This window comes from Anolis carolinensis, chromosome 1 (assembly GCF_035594765.1).
Source record: "Anolis carolinensis isolate JA03-04 chromosome 1, rAnoCar3.1.pri, whole genome shotgun sequence".
Classification (NCBI taxonomy): Eukaryota; Metazoa; Chordata; class Lepidosauria; order Squamata; family Dactyloidae; genus Anolis; species Anolis carolinensis.
The window spans coordinates 26,065,837-26,087,923 of NC_085841.1; the positions used below are offsets into that span (position 1 = coordinate 26,065,837).

General features: G+C 41.7%; 1 protein-coding gene across 6 annotated transcripts in view; it reads left to right on the plus strand.

Moving 5' to 3' along the window:
* The window catches only part of thada (THADA armadillo repeat containing), a 181,835-nt gene that overhangs the window by 38,519 nt on the left and 121,229 nt on the right, over positions 1–22,087 (plus strand). For all 6 annotated transcript variants that reach the window (XM_062971406.1, XM_062971393.1, XM_062971397.1 and 3 more), the window contains exons 20-22: positions 164–310; positions 1,848–2,002; positions 13,926–14,035. In XM_062971406.1, the coding sequence (XP_062827476.1) occupies positions 164–310; positions 1,848–2,002; positions 13,926–14,035 (412 nt within the window). The remainder of the gene's footprint in view (positions 1–163; positions 311–1,847; positions 2,003–13,925; positions 14,036–22,087) is intronic.

Sequence of the window (22,087 nt, forward strand, 5' to 3'; positions counted from 1 at the left end):
TTTACATGCAAAAAAAAAGGCAAACATTAGATGCTGAAGTTTCACAGAAATCAACGTAATAACATCAAAAACTTATATCGAATGAGAAATAAAAATTAGTAGTGATGTTCAGCTCTTACTTTAACAATGTTGGTTTTAAAGTCATTTTACTGTTTGTTCATAGACACCGCAGAGCGCTTGCAGTCAATTCTGCTTGAGATCCAACCATGTGATACAAATGATTATTTTGTGGGATCAAAATTGTTGAAAGAACAGTGCAGCCTGGACTGCGGTGATGAGACAACTGATAATGCAACCACTGAAATAACAGGTAATTCAGAGGGTAAGGAAGCATGGAGGTTGTGCTGATAGATTAAAGAAGATCATTCCTCAACTTTTATCCATAAAAAGTTGGTGTTATTTTGTGAGACTTTACTTCTGTTTTTGTAAACTCATTTAGTCACCAAATATATTCTTCTCTACTGGTCATGTCCCAGTGCCTTTCCAGGCAGCTAAGGGTTATAGGCAAGCATTGGAATGGGATATAGTAGTAATGGAATTTGAAAACTTAACACAAAACCATGCCTGCATTACCTTTCTTTCACAGACCATCACAATTTTAGTCTGTTTCCAAAAAAAATGCTGCTTGCATAAAATCCACTAGGTGGGGATAGCTGAATTTCACAAATTTTGAAAATGCCTTTATTTAAACCTGTACCTCATAACATTTAGATGGCTTAAAATATGAACATTGACTATCCTTCTCCCTTTTAAATTCTGTGATTTAAACTCTAAATAGAAATAGCTATACTGGCTACTTTGAAAAAAAGTATATTCTCTATTCATTAGATAACTGAAGATGCATAGGATTCAACTGAGTAGCTCATATATACAATCCTGTGCTTTATATAGCAGGTAAATAGCAGCTGGGCCATCATGACAGTTAATTCAGTCTAACCTGCCTAATAGTAGTAGTAGTAATAGTAGTAATAATAATAATAACAGTAGTATCCTGCCTCCATCTTCCCGAAGGGACTTGGGGCGGCATACATGGGGAAAACCCCCTCAACATAATTAAAATGTGACACATTAAAATTCATAAACAACATCATAAAACAATATAAAACAAAAACAACATGACACAGTATAAAAACAATCATCAACAACAACCAGTGAACCTGGAATAGTAAGCAGCTTCTGGGCTCGGGGAAGTGAGGGCAGGGCTGATGGATAAAGTGCAGATATCAGATGGGAAGTTTAGGGATAGAGGGCATAGAAAGTAGAGCACTATAACTCCGGATAGGAAACAGTAGTAAAGTACAAGGACAAGGTTTTAGGTCACAGCACATAGATGGGACCAAGGTTTCCTGGGGGACCGTCTAATCAAAAGCACAGTGGAACATCCACGTTTATCTCTTTGTGAAAGATGGACAAGGTGAGTGCCAGCCTGATCTCCCTGGGGAGAGAGTTCCAGAGCCGGGGAGCCACCACCAAGAAGGCCCCCTCTCTCGTCCCCACCAACCGTGCTTGAGACGGGGGTGGAAGCGAGAGGAGAGCCTCCCCAGAAGATCTTAGAGATCGAGCAGGTTTATAGGGGAAGATGCAATCACAAAGATAGACAGGTCCCAAGCCATTTAGGGCTTTATAGGTGATAATCTTCACCTTGAATTGAGACCGGAACTTATCGGCAGCCAATGGGGCTGTTTGAACAGGGGGGTTGACCATTCCCTGTAATGCCTTCTAGTTGATATCTCCAAAGCAACTCCAAAAAATATTTTTGTGAAGGGAGTTTATTTTAAAAAAAATAGATTAAAGAATACATTAAATGCTGCTCATGATATTGTTATGTTTTTGCTTGTTTTTTTTAGGGGAAGAACAGCAGACATGTGATGTAACAGCTCAGATGGTGCTAGTATGTTGCTGGCGAAGCATGAAGGAAATATCACTACTTTTAGGGAAATTGTGTCAACTTTTGCCCTTAGAAGCATTTCCTGGTTCACATGCGCTAATAACTGTGGAGCTGGTAGGCAAAAATGTGTGCTTTGAAATCTTCGCCTGCAAGAACATTGAAAGTACTGGAAGAATAATTGTGGGCCTTGGTCTACTGCAGTTGTGTTTGCTGCTAGTTCTTGCTATGCTGATATTTTAATGATAGAGGAAGGTGTTAGTACAGGCATGGACAAACTTTGGCCCTCCAGGTGTTTTGGACTTTAACTCCCACATTTCCTAATTGCTGGTAAACTGGCTGGATTTCTGTGAGTTGAACTCCAAAACACCTGAAGGGCTGAAGTTTGCTCATGCCTGTGTTAGAAACATAGAATTGGAATAGATCGCAAAGGCCATCCAGTCCAACCACCTGCCATGCATGAATCACCCTGGACAGGTGGCTATTCATTCTCTGCTTAAAAACCTTCAAAGAAAGAGACTCCACCACTCCCAGAGGCAGCATATTCTATTATTTTACCATCAGGAAATTCTTCCTAATGTTTAGGAGGAATCTCTTTTTTTGCCATTTGAATTGGTTATTCCTTGCCCTAGTCTCTTGAGTAGCAGAAAATAAGCTTGGTCCTTCCTCAATGTGACAACTTTTCAGATATTTAAACATGTCTCCTCTTAACCTTCTCTTCTCCAAACTAAACATATTTAGCACCCTAAGCCTTTCCTCATAGGATATGAATTCCAGATCTTTTACCATTTTGGTTTTCTTCCCTGGATACCTCCCAACTTGTCGATATCATTCTTGAATTATGATGCCCAGAAGCCGAATGAAGTGATACTGTTACTTCCCTCGAGTTAAATACTAGACTCCTATTGATGCAGCCTAGAATCGCGTTGCCTTTTTTTAGCAGCTATTTCATACTGTTGTCAAACTGAGGAGGGGGAAAGCTTCTTTTCTGCTGCTCTGGAAACTAAACAGAGCAGTGGATTCAAATGGCAGGAAAAGAGCTTTCATCTAAACATTAGGGAGAACTTCCTGGTGGTAAGAGCAATGGAATACGCTGCCTCGTAATGTGGTGGAGTCTCCTCTGAGGATTTTTGAGTAGAGGCTGGATGGCCATCTGTCGGGGGTGCTTTGATTGTGGGTTCCTGCATGGCAGAAGGGATTGGACTGGATGGCGCTTCTGGTCTCCCCCAACTATGACTCATGTTCAACTTGTGGTCAACTGTTTTCAATCCAAGTTAGATGCTGATTGCAGCTGTATTTACTTTAAATTTGGAATTCCTTTATTGGCACTCTACTTTCTAAAATGGAAGTAACAAGTATCTCAAAGGATTTCTTTTTGTAGAGGCAAAATTTTCAGGAGTAACTCAAGGCTATTTATATTAAGTATAGAGATGTTAAATTCAAATAAAGCACCAGTGTAAATTGTTTGTGAATTTTCCATTGAGGTACATTTGAAATTAATATTTACCAAGGTACTAGATAAAATATTCTCTTGGAAGAAAAGTTTTAAAAACACAATTCCATGCTTAATCTATAGTTGGCATTGAGGCCATCCATATTTGGGGAGTCTTTCATTTAATGGAGGGCGAGTATATGTGTATCCATTAAAACCTTTAGAATTCACGTATTGACTTTAGTTTCACTTCCACTTATATGTTTTTCATTTGGCAGACAGCAAGGTGAGATCTGATGAAATTGCCATTTTAGTAAGGCTTTTATGGTCTATAATTTTGGACAGCAAACACATTGATTGATTGAAGATATCATGTTCCCCACAGGCTGGATGACAGAATTATGTTCATTCAGGACTGCCTTTTCTTTTTAAAGCCCTCCCTTTCGAAAGCCCACAAAGGCTAGTATACCATCTGGGACTGTTCAAAAGAATGGATTGCAGTGTTTACAAGAAATTAGCTTACCACAAGTATTTCATTTGGAAATGTTTTGGATTTATTAGATTTCTGTTTTTAATTGATGACCTTTTCCCTTTCCCATATGGTTTCAACCAAACTGGTTTCCAGCCTGGGAGTCTGACACACACAGTATGTGTGTGTTTTCTTAAACCCTGTCCCTTTCTTTTTTATGAGTATGGAAGTGGAGGAAGCTCAGAAATAAAATCTCACTTTTGAAAAACGATTGTAGCATTTTAGGTGGGAACACTCCTTTCACCATGGACAGGCTTTCAATGAATGCTTTCCTGTGCTTAGAGCCATGGAAATAATGCACATATTTTTATTTGTATATTGTCTAAAACAGATGTCTTTATCAGGCTGACAGCTGTACTTGTCTTGTAAAGCACTGGGAGAGCAAAGAAATGACCAGCAATACAGCTCCACCGTTAAGTTCCTTCTTCTTTTCCAAGTCAAACAGGAATTGGTTTCGTAGAGTTATGCACACTTTCTGATGCCAATGCCACGGGCTTCACATGAAAACAGCTATAAATATTGGCTGTTTGGTTAGCAGCAATTTTTTAGAAATATCTCAGTTAGCACTCTTTTTATTGACTATTTTTGTTTTTGTAATCGTATTTATCAAACTGATCCATTTACTGCTTCAAGAGAATAAATTCCAGCCATTACAATAGTTACGTGGTGATTATTTCCCTTTGATTGCTTATTTGCTACCTGATGGTGCCCATAAGTTACATGTATATAAGTCTCTTTGGAACCTGGAGACTTGTGCTCTGAAATTTACTTAGGCAAGCCCAGTGGTTTTTGCAAATTTTTTTTCCTGTAGTGGTTTGCTTTCATGAATTGCAAAATTCCTTTTCATGTACAGGTTGGGCATCCTTCATCCAGGTGTATCCTTATTGGACCAATTGTTTCAGCTACAGTAGAGTCTCACTTATCCAAAATTCGCTTATCCAACATTCTGGATTATCCAACGCATTTTTGTAGTCAATTTTTTCAAAACATCGTGATATTTTGGTGCTAAATTTGCAAATACAGTAATTACTTCATAGCATTATTGCGTGTTGAACTACCTTTTCTGTCAAATTTGTTGTATAACATGATGTTTTGGTGCTTAATTTGTAAAATCATAACCTAATTTGATGTTTAATAGACTTTTCCTTGATCCCTCCTTATTATCCAACATATTCACTTATCCAACGTTCTGCCGGCCCGTTTATGTTGGATAAGTGAGACTCTACTGTACTTGTGTGATGACTCATGGGCCTTGTAGTCCTGCTCAGGACATTGTAATTCCTGATGAAGATGAAAACTTGGGTTTTTTACCTTCCCAGTCTGAACTGGATTCCTCTCAGCCAGATCTTTCCCAGGCAGATCTGGGAACCTTGCACCTGCAAGAAAGTTGTCTCCCAGAAGTATGTCAAACAAGCCCAGAGCCTACTTCTCCCGTATTCTTGCGCCGGGAGTTTTGTAAACAACAGAGAAGTTTAGATTCAGCTTCGCGCAGGAGTGCGAGAATTGCAGCTAAGAATGTGGCCAATTAAGACTGCTTCTCGTGAGAATCTTTGGGGAGTCTCACATCTGGTCTCAGAGTTAGCTTTCGGTTCTGATTCCCAGAGAACTGCTTCGGCGGGAAGCTAGACTCTATTTAGGTGTTTTACCCGCGTAGTAACTTCGCGGAGTCAATTCGTCAGCCTACGGAGCGAGTTGTGTCTGGACAGCGCGCTCCGGTTCAAGCCTCGCTCCTGCTCAAGCCTTGCCTTGCTATCCAGCCTTCGCCTTGCTTCCCAGCCTTTGTTTATCTACGGACTTTGCCTTGTTTCCCAGGATCAATCCTTGCCTTGTTCCACGGATTTATCAAGTTATTCCACGGACCTTGTTCTTGTTCTTAGTTACCTTGTTCCACGTTCAAGCCTTGTTTCAAGTATCAAGTTATTTCCAAGCCTCGCTCAAGTTTCATGGACTAAAGGACCTTGTCATCTCCCCTCACTTTGCTTGGCAAAGTGAGTGTTTCGGTTATTGGATTACAACTTTGGACCTTAATATTTCTTATTGGACATTGCTTTTTTGGACTAATTCTGACCTTTCCTGAAAGGTCTAATTCTGGACTATTTTCTACACTTGTTTTTATTAACTTTATATATTCCTACAATAAAGATATTAGATAGATTCTGGCCTCTGTGTATGGTTATTGGTGCTCTGCAGCCTGGGTCGTGACAGTTTGACTCCGCCACCCTAAGCACCAATTAACCTCGGCCAGAATGTCTACCGGAACCGTACCTGGGCCGAGCGGCCAGCCGATTACCTACACCATCGACAAGGAAGAGGTGGACCGAATCCGTGATAAGCTCAATGCACAGGATGGAGAAATAAGGGGCTTGAAGGAACGCGGAGTTCGTCTTCCGGCCATGGCGTTGCCAACCAAGTTTACTGGAGAAGCTTCTAAGGTTCATGTCTTCCGTCGCCAATGTCAAGCTTATCTGGAGGCCCGTGCTGCCGAGTTTCCCCAAGAAGACATCAAAGTGGCATGGGTTTACAGTCTTCTAGACGGGCCAGCGGCCAGCTGGGCGACGGCACTGTTCGACCAAGCCTCTCCACACCTAAGATCAGCGCAACACTTCTTGGACCACCTCAAGGAGACTTGGGGAATCGAGGACAATTTGGAGGCAGCCGGTCACAAACTCCGTCGCCTTTTCCAAGGAGACAGACCTATGTCTCAGTATATAGCCGAGTTCCGAGTGCTGGCCCACAACACCGGCTGGAACGATGTAGCCCTCAGGGGACAATTCCGGGAGGGTCTCAACATTGAAATGCTGGAAGAAATCTCCAAGGTGGATCCTCCCCAGACCCTCGAGGCACTCATTGATCAATGTTTACGGGCTGAAGTCATGATTGCCAACAGGAAACAGTGGGTTCGAGGCCAGGGCAGTAGAGCCGGGGCAAAACCCCCCGCTCCCGCCAGCGTTCAGCCACGTCCGGTGTGGAGACCCCCACCGCCAACCCCATACCCCAGAGGAGGCGAGGAGGTGCCGATGCAGTTGGGCAATGTGCGTCCCAGACTAGATGCCGCCGAGAAGGCCCGTCGTCAACGCTTAAACCTCTGCTGGTACTGCGGGAACGGGGGCCACTTCGCCAGAGAGTGCCCAGCCAAAGGGAAGCCTGCCGCCCGTCTTGCGGCGGCGTCCTCCACGGAGACGAAGGCGTCTGAGCCGACTGGCACACAGCCGGCGGGGGAAGCCAACGACCGGGTGTAGAGGGGCTCGCCAACCCGGTCAAAAAATCCATCCAAGAGCCGCCAACCGGGGTCCTGTTCCTTCTCGTGGTCACATTATGGTCAGCAAAAAGGGGACCCGTCATGATCCACGCCATGATAGACTCTGGAGCTACCAACAATTTCATCGATAGAGAGTATGCCGACTCTCTGGGATTACAATATCATGATTTCAAGAATGCCCGTGTGGTGCAAGCCATAGACGGCCGTCCCCTCAAGACGGGCCCCGTAAGTCAGTGGTCGGAACCCACCAGGATGTGGATAAGGGAACATATGGAAGAGATTTCCTTCTTTGTTACCGAGGTTCCCCATTTCCCTGTGATTTTGGGAATTCCATGGCTGACTCTCCACGACCCTAACATCTCCTGGTCCAACAGAGAACTGCAGTTTGCTTCACCGTACTGCCAAAACCATTGCCTCGTAGCCAAGGTATGCCATGCCACAGACACCGAGCCCATCATCACCTTGCCAAAGAAGTACTCCGAGTATTGGGATGTATTCAATGAGAAAGAAGCCGAAAAATTACCCCCACATAGACCTTATGACTGTGCCATTGACTTGGTGGAGGGGGCCCCGATCCCGCGAGGGCATCTCTACTCCCTGACTGAACCAGAGCAAGAAGCTCTCAGGGAATTCCTAGAGACAAACCTTCGCAAGGGATTCATCAGACCCTCTCAATCCCCAGCCGCCTCCCCAGTGATGTTTGTGAAGAAGAAGTCAGGGGAACTACGCCTGGTGGTGGACTACAGAGCATTGAACAATATCACCAAGCGGAACAGCTATCCCCTGCCTTTAATCTCGGATCTACTGGATCGGCTTCGAGGAGCCAAGGTTTACACCAAGCTGGATCTTCGGGGGGCTTACAACTTAGTTCGCATCAGGGAAGGGGACGAGTGGAAGACCGCCTTCCAGACCAAATTCGGATTATTTGAGTCCCGAGTTATGAATTTCGGTTTATGCGGAGCCCCCGCAACGTTCCAGCATTTTGTCAATGACATTTTTCAGGACTATCTAGACAGGTTCTTGATAATCTACCTGGACGATTTTTTGGTGTTTTCCAGATCACAATCAGAACATGAGAACCACGTCAAAATGGTGTTACAACGATTGCGGGATCATGGACTTTATGCCAAGCTGGAAAAATGCGCTTTTGATCTACAAGAGGTAGATTTCCTTGGTTACCGCATCTCGCCTCTAGGGCTTTCCATGGATCCAGCCAAAGTTTCAGCAGTATTGGAATGGCGGGCGCCAACTAACAAGAAAGAGGTGCAGCGTTTCTTGGGGTTCGCGAACTACTACCGCAAGTTCATTCCAGATTTTGCCCGCTGGTCCGACCCCATCACTAGCTGCATCCGTGGAAAGCAACCTTTCCGCTGGACTGATCAAGCAGAGAAAGGGTTCCAGCAACTAAAGAAACTATTCACCTCCCAGCCAATTCTACAGCACCCAAATCCTGGAACCCCTTTTGTGGTGCAAGCGGACGCCTCTGATGTGGCAATTGGGGCTGTACTCTTACAACCGGTGGGAGATCACCTCCACCCCTGTGCCTTTTATTCTCGTCAACTAACCACACCAGAGAGGAATTACACCATTTGGGAAAAAGAACTACTGGCCATAAAGGCAGCCTTTGAAACTTGGAGACATTGGCTAGAAGGGGCCAAATTTCCCATTGAAGTCCACACTGATCATCGTAATCTAGAACATCTAAGAACTGCCCGCAAACTAAATCAGAGGCAGCAACGTTGGGCTTTATTCTTTGAACGTTTCAACTTCCAGATCCATTATGTGACCCCAGCCCAAACCAAGCAAGCAGACGCCCTGTCACGTAAACCGGAATACGCTGCAGGACGCAAGGAGACCTTTGAATCCCAACTGCTACAACCTGAGAACTTTGCCACGCTCACGGTGGGGAACACCAAATCCATTCCCATTGGTTCAACTTCCCCTACTCCAGGACCCATCTGTGCTCAAGAAATCAGGGCTAGTCAGCAAGCAGATGCCTGGGCGCAGGACCAACTTCGCCAAGGTCTGCATTTTCCCTTTTCACTTAAAGATGGGCTGCTCTGCTATAGAAATCATGTCTATATCCCACCCGGACCGGGCAGGGAAAAGGCGCTTCGTCTGTGTCATGACTGCAAACCAGCAGGACACTTCGGACTATTTAAAACTTTGCATTTGATCCTAAGGGATTTTTGGTGGCCCAAGATCCGCAAGGATGTGGAAAAATATGTCAACACCTGCCCAGTATGCCAGCGCTCCAAGATACGAAGGGAGAAGCCCTCAGGGCTTTTACACCCCCTTCCTACCCCATCTCGCCCATGGGAAATAATTTCCGCGGATTTCATCACTGACCTACCACCTTCCTGTGGGTTCACCACGATCTTAGTGGTGGTGGACCTATTCACCAAGTTAGCCCATTTCATTCCCTGCGAAGGCCTCCCCACGGCCAAGGAAACTGCGGATTTATTTCTTCAACATGTCTTCAGACTACATGGATTGCCCAAGAGTTTAGTCACAGACCGTGGATCTCAATTCACCTCTCGTTTTTGGAAGGCACTACAAAAACTATTGGGCATAGACTCTCGCTTATCTTCAGCTCATCATCCCCAAACAGATGGGCAAACGGAGCGCACCAATGCCACTTTGGAGCAGTATCTTCGCTGTTATGTAAACTATCAACAGGACAATTGGGCCTCTCTGTTACCACTGTCTGAGTTTGCCTACAACAATGGAGTTCAAGCTTCTACAAAAGAAACGCCGTTCTTTGCAAACTACGGCTTCCATCCACGTTTCTTTCCCCCTGTCATTGAAACTTCAGAGGTTCCCGCAGCAGAGGATTGGCTGCAGGAACTCACAGCGGTGCAACAACTTTTGCTCCAGCAACTGGACCAAGCCAAGGAGGACTATAAACGGCACGCTGACAAACATCGCCAGCCGGGCCCCGAAATCAAGGTAGGAGATCGGGTTTTCCTGTCCACTCGCTTTCTGCCCTCCCACCGCCCTTGCCGGAAGTTAGATGCCCGTTTCATTGGCCCCTATCCAGTGGTGGCGCAATTAAACCCCGTGACTTTCAAACTCCAACTTCCGCGTTCAATGCGCATTCACCCAGTGTTTCACCGTTCCCTGCTCCTTCCGGCGGATGGTGTGCGTCCTGATACAGACCAACCGGGCCCCCCTCCTGTTTTGATGAATGGGGAGGAGGAGTTCGAGGTTGAGGACATTTTGGATTCTCGCTTTCACCGCCGCCGCCTACAATATCTCATTGACTGGGTGGGTTTTGGCCCTGAAGAACGCTCTTGGGAAGACGCCTCCACAGTCCATGCTCCTGATCTAACCCGTCGCTTTCATCAGACCTATCCCGCCAAGCCGCGACCTCGCGCCTCGGGGAGAGGGCCCCAGTTTGGGAGGGGCCTTGAGGAGGGGGATAGTGTGATGACTCATGGGCCTTGTAGTCCTGCTCAGGACATTGTAATTCCTGATGAAGATGAAAACTTGGGTTTTTTACCTTCCCAGTCTGAACTGGATTCCTCTCAGCCAGATCTTTCCCAGGCAGATCTGGGAACCTTGCACCTGCAAGAAAGTTGTCTCCCAGAAGTATGTCAAACAAGCCCAGAGCCTACTTCTCCCGTATTCTTGCGCCGGGAGTTTTGTAAACAACAGAGAAGTTTAGATTCAGCTTCGCGCAGGAGTGCGAGAATTGCAGCTAAGAATGTGGCCAATTAAGACTGCTTCTCGTGAGAATCTTTGGGGAGTCTCACATCTGGTCTCAGAGTTAGCTTTCGGTTCTGATTCCCAGAGAACTGCTTCGGCGGGAAGCTAGACTCTATTTAGGTGTTTTACCCGCGTAGTAACTTCGCGGAGTCAATTCGTCAGCCTACGGAGCGAGTTGTGTCTGGACAGCGCGCTCCGGTTCAAGCCTCGCTCCTGCTCAAGCCTTGCCTTGCTATCCAGCCTTCGCCTTGCTTCCCAGCCTTTGTTTATCTACGGACTTTGCCTTGTTTCCCAGGATCAATCCTTGCCTTGTTCCACGGATTTATCAAGTTATTCCACGGACCTTGTTCTTGTTCTTAGTTACCTTGTTCCACGTTCAAGCCTTGTTTCAAGTATCAAGTTATTTCCAAGCCTCGCTCAAGTTTCATGGACTAAAGGACCTTGTCATCTCCCCTCACTTTGCTTGGCAAAGTGAGTGTTTCGGTTATTGGATTACAACTTTGGACCTTAATATTTCTTATTGGACATTGCTTTTTTGGACTAATTCTGACCTTTCCTGAAAGGTCTAATTCTGGACTATTTTCTACACTTGTTTTTATTAACTTTATATATTCCTACAATAAAGATATTAGATAGATTCTGGCCTCTGTGTATGGTTATTGGTGCTCTGCAGCCTGGGTCGTGACAACTTGCGTCCATCAAAATATGCCCTCCTTAGTCCTATTCTAGGTCCTCCAGGTGATACTCTGGTATTCTTCTGCATTGCAGGACCTAGCAAATAGGAATGTGCTGTTTGCAAGCCTTTCCTAGTAAAGGCTCTTAGCAAGGCTTGTTTCATGAATTGCTAAATTCCTTTTCGTATACAATTGAATATCTCTTATCTGAAGTGCTTAGAACCAAATTTTGGATTTTGGGTGTGGGATTTAGGAATATGGTGTGACCCTTGTATCTGTGGAATAGGGGCCTTGTATTTGTTTCACCTTACAACTAACAACATACAATCTCTATAGACATTTTCTAAGTTTTCCAGGCAGTTCTAGGATATGCTTTTGCTGAATGTTATCATAGAGTCACCCTGGAGAACTTAGCTTCTCTAGGATGACTCTATGGTTACTCTCTGGTGAAAGTTACTCATTTCAATAGTGTTAGCTGTTATCTACACTTTCTTGTTTCCATGGCAAGTTCAGGAGAGTATCCCTTCAGATAGAGTGGTTAAACTTTATTTATGTATACATACTCTTGGTTATGAGATCCAAGTCAAAATGTGGAATACGTATGTTTCACATACACCTTATGCACTTAACCTGAAGGTAATTTTATACACAGTTCTTATAATAGGTAATGTACATGAAGCAAAAATTGTGTACATTGAACCATCAGAAATCAAAACTAGACTATCTCAGCCACCCATGTGGACAATTTCGGGTTTTGGAGCCTTTTGGATTTGCAATAAGAGATACTCAATTTATAAATGGATGGGTTTTTGAGAGAGAAAAAAGAATGTTATAGCTTGTACAGCTTGGAATAGGTGGTTCAGTGTATTGATGGTTGACCTATTATGTATGATATTACATAGTATCTTGTGAATATTACAATGTATGTATTCATAAAATGCAGGGTGTTTTAGAAAGATGGACCCAATTTGAGATCACTATATGGTTCTGCAATCATGAACCACCCATTAATGAAACTCTTACCACTTGAAAGAGTGGGGCTTCGAATTTCAAATGATTACTGCTCGATGCCTCTGCCACAACACAGCTAAAATGGATGCTGCAGCGCAATTACGGATTCAGTCTTGCTGAACTGTGCCTTACATTGCAACGTTGCCATCTTGCGAATGACTGAGACTAGAGTCTGTTTGTGCGCTGGGAGAGGCATCGAGCAGTAATCATTTGAAAGTCTACACCCCACCCTTTCAAGTAGTAAGAGTTTCCGTCATGGGCGGTTTGTGGTTTCAGAGATACAGTGATTTCAAATCTGGTCCATCTCTTTGAAACATCCTAAATATATACACACATATATGTACATCTAAGCAGCTTTCATCTTACCTGTTCTGAATTTTTATGGAGTTTCCTTGTCTAGGTGTTTATGCTCTGGAATGTGACTCAAACCCAAGGTTGCAAGTGTGTTTCTCAACCTCATTTATTGTGCTTAGAAGCTCTGTTGAAACCTGGTTCTTCTCATAGAATGTCTTGATGTTCTATAAGGAGATGACCGTCCATGCTTTAGCTACCTTTGTCAAAACTGTTTTTAAAAAAATCACTTTTGCAGTGATTGCAAGCAAAGATAAGATAAGAGTATCACATACCAAGAATAAACCTGTGCATTCAGTTTTTTGTCAGGAGTAAATTCAAGAGCAGATTTCCATAGATTACAGTGGGATTCATGTAAACACCTGTTTTAAGGCCTTGGAAAATTAACAAAACATTTCTTGCAACATAATATTTCATTGCACTAAAACTGTTCTAAAATTTGGGCATTAGCAGTTACATTTTGAAGACAAATATTCATTCCTTCATTGTTTTATTTACAAACTAGCCTTTTCTTCATGGGATTTCAAAACAGGGCACAAAAGAATAAAACGAACCCTTACATCCAATGATTAGCACTTACATACAGTTTTTTCATTAAATATTTAAGATGATAACAATTTTAAAAACGATATTATGGAAAGTAATCACCTGTGAATATGAACTGAATCAGATAAATAGAAACTTCCAAGGAAGTATCTATTTTTGGGTTTTACCATTTCAAATTTCAGAAGGCTGCCTTATTTGAAATAATCCATATGCATATAAATTTTAGCATAGAGGAAAAAGGATTCTAGATCAAGATATGCTTGCTTTTTATGTGGAAAGAGGTTCTGATTAAACATTAAAAATATTAATTTCTCGCAGAAGTGGTCCAGTTGATGCACAGAAATCATACAAAGTATTTTGTCATTTTGTTTCTTTCAACACATCCCAGAACCTGATGAGAATAAAATAATGAGAATAATTTTAAAAATTATTTTTCCTACACCATAGTTCTTTTTCACTTGTGATTAGTTTTACTGTTTATCTGTATTTGAAATAGATTTATCAACCTATTCAAATCACATTTTTCCTAGGTGAAAGATATTGGGGAATATTTCAAACATCATCTCCTGAAGTCAAGGCACAGAGGAGCATTTGAGCTAGCTTATGCTGGTTTTGTTAAACTCACTGAAGTACTTTCAAGGTAAGTTTCACCAACATGTGTTAACTACTTTATTAGTTTATCTTATTCTTACAAGTAAACAGGACATTATCTTGCTTTTTATTTGATGTACTTGCCATCCTTCCCCCATCAGCTTCATTGTAATACTTTTATCTCAGCTGTGTTCTATTTCAGGCACCATATTGTGGGATAAACTGGGAAATAAACTTCTGTATTGTGGTACCCCAGTTATAGGATAACCTACCCTTGAAGGCCTGATAAGAATCAATACTGGTGTCATTCTGGTCAAGTCTACTCATGACATTTTATTAAAGCTTTATCAGCATTTGTAAATTGCCTGGTTTTGAGTGATCAATGATTTAATATATTTTTAGTCTTTTAAATTTTTTGTTTATTTTCCTGAATTGATTGTTTTATACAATGCACTTGAAATCCTCACATATAGGGCAGGTTAGAAATATTTAAATAAATACAGTTTCAAAACATACTTGACAGCTTGCAAAAATGCACACATCATTGAGTGTTTGCTTACAATGCTTCTAAGTATGGGATGGTAGAAATGTTCTATCGTTTTCAATGTGGCCCGACTTAAGCGCCAAACAGATACTCTGGTTAACATGCTGAACTCATTCCCAGTGTAGTGATCTCTGTTACTCAATCTGTCTCTCACACCAAGCAGCTGCTCCCCCCCCCCCCCCCCAGTAATATTACTTCAAGTAATGGAGCACTAATAGGAAAAATGGCATGAAAAAGGGGGGAAGCAATGGCTGATAGGATGTTTAGCATCTTTTCCCCAGAACATCAACCTTCCCTAAGGCAGGGTGGCTTAAAGATATGGTCAGTCTGTGTTTTTAAAAAATGTATTTTGGTATTATGATGTATTTTAACAATGTTATGCTTCAATCTGTAAGAAGAGGCAGGCAAAAATATAGGTTGTCATTGTTAATAACAATGATAATAATTTTGTTTTTGCATATGGCATGGAACTGGATTCATGGCTGTATCCATGCAAGACAGCAGATACTTGCAATGTTGAAGGAAGACTGGCTTTCATTTTGTAGCCAAGTCCAGGAAAAAACATAGGTATTGGCAGCAACCTCCTCACTTTATGGATCTCACCTATGACTGTATCCCATATTTCACCCTAATCTTGTCTGAGCTAAGCAGGGTTAGGCTTTGTTAGTACTTTGATAGGAGAACACCAGGAGGGATTTACCAGTGGTCTCTGGGAAGAGCTAGGAAAGAATCCTGCTTCCAACCATGCAGAGGTCAGGCTGTCATTGAGGGCTGAAAATACTGAGCTTGATGGGCCAAGAGTCTATATCAGTATAATATCTCCTATGTTCCCATTCAGTGGTACACCGAATGTACGAAGTCTGACGTTCCTTTGTATGTCCATATAAAATGGATTGTTCAATTTAAAAACCTTTTTGGAAACTTAAATTTGAATGTTTAAACAGTTCTGAAGAACTGAACTCTATTAAACATTGAGATTTGCAGGAAGTGTGCAGACAGCTTTTGGAGACAGACAACAAGTTTACATCCTCCAGGAAAGGCCTGCAGTTTTGCTTTGAAGATCTTGCTGGTGGTTTTATAGGTTGATGTATGTATTTTATAATTTATAAAGGAGTATAAAGAAGATTTACATCAACTATGATGCATAATGTTTTTCCATTTCATTTTAATTTGTTCTTCCACATGATAATTAAACAAACTAAATTCACTTGGGTATAGTTTGTGTAGCCAGGCTTGAGACAGCTGTCAGAGGGGAGCTAGGATTTGAGCCAGGGAATCAGAACTGAGGAAATAAGCCAGGAGCCAGAGCCAAAAAACACAGGAACACACTAAAATCAGGAAGAGAGCTGTTACACAGGCAAACTTCAGCCCAAACAGGAAGCCTTCTATAGTTCTTCCTTTCTAGAAGGACCCAGTGGCAAACAGTGGATGGACATAGATAGTCAAGATCCTGAGAATGAATCAAAACCTCAGTTGAATATATTGCCATCTACAGTTCTTGTGGCTCCTAGGTTTCTCAGTTGTTCAGGCAATTTCTGTAACATGCATCCATTAATGCATGTATTTTTGTCATAATAAGGAGGCTGCCTTTAGGAGAATAATCTTTTGAATTGATTCTACATTGCATCAGGAAATTTGGACCTGAAGACTCTTGGCTAGAATAGACCTACTGATCTAGTGGGATTTTCTTGTATGTTGATACACTATTCAGCAATTGATTCATTTGTCCTTCTCTAGTTGGGAACCAACTAGTAGGGTTCAGGTTGACATTAACAGTTTTTAGAAATCACACATGCTGTAAGTAATCTTTCCGCAACTTGGTTTTTCCATCCACAATATCTGGAGCACTTCAGGGTGACAAAAAAATCTGCCATAGATGTATATTTTCTATACTATCAAATGAGACATAAGAACTGGCTCATTCCGGCAGCTAAGATGTCAGCTAGGAAAACCATGCTTCACTTGGTGCCACATTCTGACCACAGAAGATGCAACTGCGATGGTCAAACACTTGCAGGAACCTCTGTGGCTGGCGAGGAATGGTGGTGGTGACACGCGGAAGTACTACCCCTTCCGTGTTGATAAGGACCCTGGATTTGAGTGTTATATATATCTACAGGGAAAGGGTGCCAGTGGTGGTGTCTGTGTGGACAACAGATAAGGCTGAAACAGTTTTAAGCCAGCTACCTAGATGGCCACAAAGCCCACAGATACTCTGGAGTTTCCTATAAACTCCAGAGTATTTCCCAACTTTGCTTAGTGCAGAGTAACATTGGCTTAAGGACTAAAAAAAATCCAGGGTGTGTGTGTGTGGGGGGGGGGGGGGGACAAGCCCTAGATGTAGAAATGGATTTGAGTGTTATACACACACACACACACACACACACACACACACACACACACACACACACTTTCCTTTCTCTGAGTCCATGTCAGTTTTACCTAGATCTTCATACTGTGCATTTCTGGCATTTTGAGTGAGTAAACCTTGCTTTAAGAGAATTTAACTTTTTCCAAGGGAGCACATATATAATTGGAGGTTTTCTACATTCCCAACTTTGCTCACCTTTCCACTGGAAAAATCGGGAAGGGAAGTGGAGAACCCTTTTTCCAGACCTTTACATTTTTTCTGTTGATTGTGGAAGGGTTAAATGGTATTGCGTCATTGCATTCTACTTCCTCAACTTAACCAAAGTTTTCTAGCTCTGCTTTGTAGCTGGAGAAACAAAGTAGGAACAATCAGTGATATTAATGACCTGGAGCAGTGTGTTTGTAGCTTGGAGAGAATATAGAGATCGTGGTTTTTGTGTGTTTTCCGGGCTGTATGGCCATGTTCCAGAAGTAATACTTCTGGAACATGGTCATACAGCCCGAAAAACACACAAAAACCCTGTGATTCTGGCCATGAAAGGCTTCGACAACACAATATAGAGATTATTATTGAAAAGCTTCATACTTGTATTTGGCTCTTGGGCTGCAAGTTTTCTGACCTTTCTATTACAGTCTGCAACTCAGTAGAAAAAGCAATCTGTGAGATCAGATTAGAAATTGCAGTGGACATTAGAAAGCTGAGTGAGTCTTATTGGGGTGAAGAATAAGATTAGTCATTAATTTTTTTCCTGGATTCCTACCAAAAATGTCATTGTAAGTTTGTTCGTGGTTCTCTACAACTCTAACTAGAGCAAAACTTAAGTTGAAGGAAGGAAGTCTGTTCATTTATTTTTAGCTCAATGTTTATGTTTGTATGGGAGCGGAGAGGTGAAGACTGTGGGACATTTATTGTATTCATTGAAAATGATCAGAGTAGCTATTATGACTATGGAGGAGATTGTTTTAATTGGCAAGGGGAAAAATAAATGGGAGAAACCACAAAAACCATTTGCTAAATTGAAACCAGAGTAACTTCCACATTAGCTAAGTGTATGATGTTTTAATTAGTGGTTTTGAAGATTAGGTATGATAAAGTAGGCACTCACATCGTTTGATATCAGTCTGACTTTTCACACGGGGAAATGCGTACTTGAATTTGCGACTGCCATTGTTGAAAGGTTCCATTTTCCTCTCTAGATTTTATGGCAACTTGTTTCTCATGGAAATAACTTTTCAGCCAACCCAGTGGGTTGTGCTGTAGCCAAGTTAAAGGGAGTAGCTACTTCTGTTTTCAAAATCAATAGTTCTTAATGTTTTTATTACTTCAGGGCAACCAAAGTTTTGCTTGAACAAAACATGTGAGTTAAAGGGTGACTGAGCAAGATAGTATTCCTTCTGGCCCCATCAAAGCACCACAATGGTATGGTGTTAGAGATTTGATATGATTTGAGATGATATCATTTTCATGGTGTCACTCTGTGAATTCTCGTTGGGTGTTTATGTAATGTTTAGAAGGAAAACTGTCTCTAGATGGAAGCCTCAAGGTATATAATAAGAGTTTCACTACTTTATGTTATCTGAGGAAATATGCTTAAAAAATTAGGTGAGAACAGTAATCCAGATGTTATTTTCCAGGTTGAAGGCATAGCAGGTCTAGCCAATGGCTTCTGGTTAAAGAAAGAACAGATGGACATGTAGATTTTCCCTATGTATTGTACTGGCCAACACATTTTGGTGCCTCAAATGTTAGACTTCTTACTTGACCTGCTGATCCCAAAAATAGAACCAGTTTTCCCCTATTAGCTCTAGTATTTGAGATACAGAATATATGGCATCTAGCAGTCACAATTTACTCGCCCATGGAAAACCATGATAATCATATCTAAGAAATTAGAACTGATGTGGTCCATTCAATGCCATTTTCTGAATCAGCACCCCAAAAACAAGACACCATTTTTGTTGTTGTTGTTTGACTGTGTTATTTGTTTTGTATGAAAAGTCACACAAACACTTCTGGAATGGTTTGAATACACAAAACGATTGGCTGAAATTAATGGCATATTACAATTATATAATCTATAATTAAAGGTAAAGGTAAAGGTTTCCCCTGATGTTAAGTCCAGTCGTGACCGACACTGGGGGTTGGTGCTCATCTCCATTTCTAAGCCGAAGAGCCAGCGTTGTCCGTAGACACCTCCAAGGTCATGTGGCCTGCATGACTGCATGGAGCTTATTCATATTCATGATTTTTATGTATTCGATACAGGGAATACATAGAAAACAAAAAGGCACTCAGTTCTGACTTAGTGAGCAGCTTCAGCTGCTGCGAAAGATGGAGGTCTGTTCTCTTGTCTATCAGGGCACAACAGACTCATGTTTTCAGCCACTGCTTGTGAGCATCTCCATTGCAAGGATGTGTTATGCTGCTTTGCATTGTTGCAGTAGAGATTACTCGTGGGAAGGAGGTAGAAACATGAGTCTGCTGAACCCCAGTTGACATGAGTACAGACCGCTGACTCTTGCAGCTGTTGATGCCTCCTAAGTCAAAATTTGGGAGGTGGACTAGCAGATCCTAGTTATTTAAGTGTACTCAACTAAGCAACTTTGATGATTGACCTTTGTAGGTTCAACCTATTTGCCTACTTAGCATAGACCCACAGGTATGCCTTCTCAGTATTATACTTAGCACTTTAATGACTATGTCAGCTGGGCAACTACCCCTCCCTGATGACTTTGACATATTTTGCACTTTGGCCCAGATCCGTGATTTTAACCCATGTTTTTAACACCTTATTTTGTATGTTGACCTTTTATGACCGTTTTTTATCAATATTGTTGTTTTTATTGTTGAGTGATTTGCGTTATTGTTTTGCTTGCTTTTATATTGTTGTGTTTGGGCATGGCCCCATGTAAGCTACCCGAGTCCCTTCGGGGAGATGGGGCGGGGTATAAGAATAAAGTTATTTAAGCAAGTGGTGTAGACAAAATGTGGGCAACTACAGGGTGTCCCAAAAGTGGCCATACATAGTAAAACAGAAAATTGTAGTTAAGTGTATCTTTATGTACAAAATATTCATTATTTGCTACAAAATTTCACAAAATATTTCTAAAATATTCTTTACACATTGGCCATCTCTTACTACACACATATGAAGTCAAAATGTTAAAAATATATAATATAGTATAAAACACAATATGAGTTTGTTAATTTTTCCTATGTATGGAGACTTTGGGGACTGTAGAAATGGAGCAGGGCCATCTTTCCTTACTGAATCTATTTGGTGGGTCGTTTCAGATATTTCAGTTTGCCAGAAGTGATGTGATGTCACTACTGTATGCCATTTTGGCGTATTTTTTCCTTTTTATTGTCTGTTTTGGAGAGATTAGGGTGGGATTAGAGAAGCTAATTGATGTTATTTTATGTCACCTGCAACTCCTCTGCCCATGTAGACGTATTTAACATCTTCTCTAAAGTAATTGCATTTTGAGAAGTAAACAAAATGTTTTAATTACTTCCGTTTAGTGAACAGGCTAAACTATGTTTGATCAACACCTGGTATCAAATTAGAACTGGATTTGGTCTTGACCAAGCATCCTTTGCTTGAGGCGGTTCCTGTAATTCTGACAGAAATATTTATTTTTAAGGCTGTTTGCTGGATAGTGAGGTTTTATATGCAGTGCCAAATTGTATAATTGCAGAGGAAACATACTTCATGGCAAGAGTTCTTTTCTCACAGCTTGATAACCAAAGTCTAATAGTAAATTGTATCCTTCGACTTTCTCTTGTTTTATGTTCTGTATGGCTAGTGGGGCAGGGGAATATTTTGATTGTACAGTGTTTTTGGCTTTCAGCATAACAACAACAACAACAACAACAACAACAACAACTTTATTTTTATATCCCGCCTCCATCTCCCCGCAGGGACTTGGGGCAGCTAACATGAGGCCAAGCCCAAATAATCACAATAGAACAGAATAAAATGCATACATAAACACATCATCAATGAATAATATTAAAATGAATCAAAACATATTTGTACACAATAACATAGTAATATGATAAAATAAGAGACCACCATTTAAAGGCATAACAAAGATTAACCTAAAAACAAACTGGGCCAAAGTGCAAAGTGTATATTGCAAATCTGATGGGTAAGGAAGTGCTGCAGTATTTAATGGGAGAATTGGAGGTGGGATAGGGGTAAAATTATTCCTAACTGATGGAGCAGAGTAGAAATGCATCGGGAAACGTGATTGTCAGTGAGGTGGGACCTGTCACTGGGATCAATTATTCAAAGGCGCACTGGAAAAACCAAGTTTTTAAATCTTTCTTGAAGGCTGACAGGGTGGGTGCCTGCCTGAACTCTCTGGGAAGGAATTCCAGAGCTGAGGGGCCACCACAGAGAAGGCCCTCTCTCTCGTCCCCACAAGTTGCGCTTGTCACAGAGGTGAGAGTAAGAGAAGTGCCTCCCCCAAAGAACACAGAGATTGTGCAGGTTCATAGGGGGAAATGCGATCACGAAGCTAAACAGGACCTGAACCGTTCTGTCCAAAGGAGGGGGAAAGGTTCCAGATACTACAAAAAAAAATCATATTATGCAAAGGATCCTGGAATTCAGTATTTTTTCCACATGCTGTACAAGGGATCTGCATTGTTCAAGAATGGACATTCATGTTAAGTCACCAACAATGCATTTGCTTTCTTTGGCTCTAGTACATTGTATAACACACACATTTTCCTGTTTGATCTGTAATTAGGTATACATGAAAACAGTGTTTTTTTTTTCCAAGCAACTTCTAAGATAACTTGAATTACTGGAATAAATCTATGTAGTGGTGACAGTTCATTGTTGCAAACTTCAGCTTACACCATGAGAGTTTCCCTTGTCCTTTTCTGTGTGAATCCTGTGATCTGCTTCCCAATAGCATGAAGCAGATGTTGGGTGTATCTCTGTAGGGTATTCTGTGGAAGGAGGGAAAAGAGGAATTTGATCCATCACTTCTCTCAGTTTTAATAGGAGAAGGAACCTTATTGAACCACCCAGTGACAACACTTTTGGATTTTAGTTATATACAAGCCTTTGTAATAGGAATTCCTGGAGCCATAGATTTAACTGTGAACAGACTGAAGTGAAGCTTTTGATGAGAAGCTAATGAGTATACAGTTTCTTAGCATTGTTTGTTTTC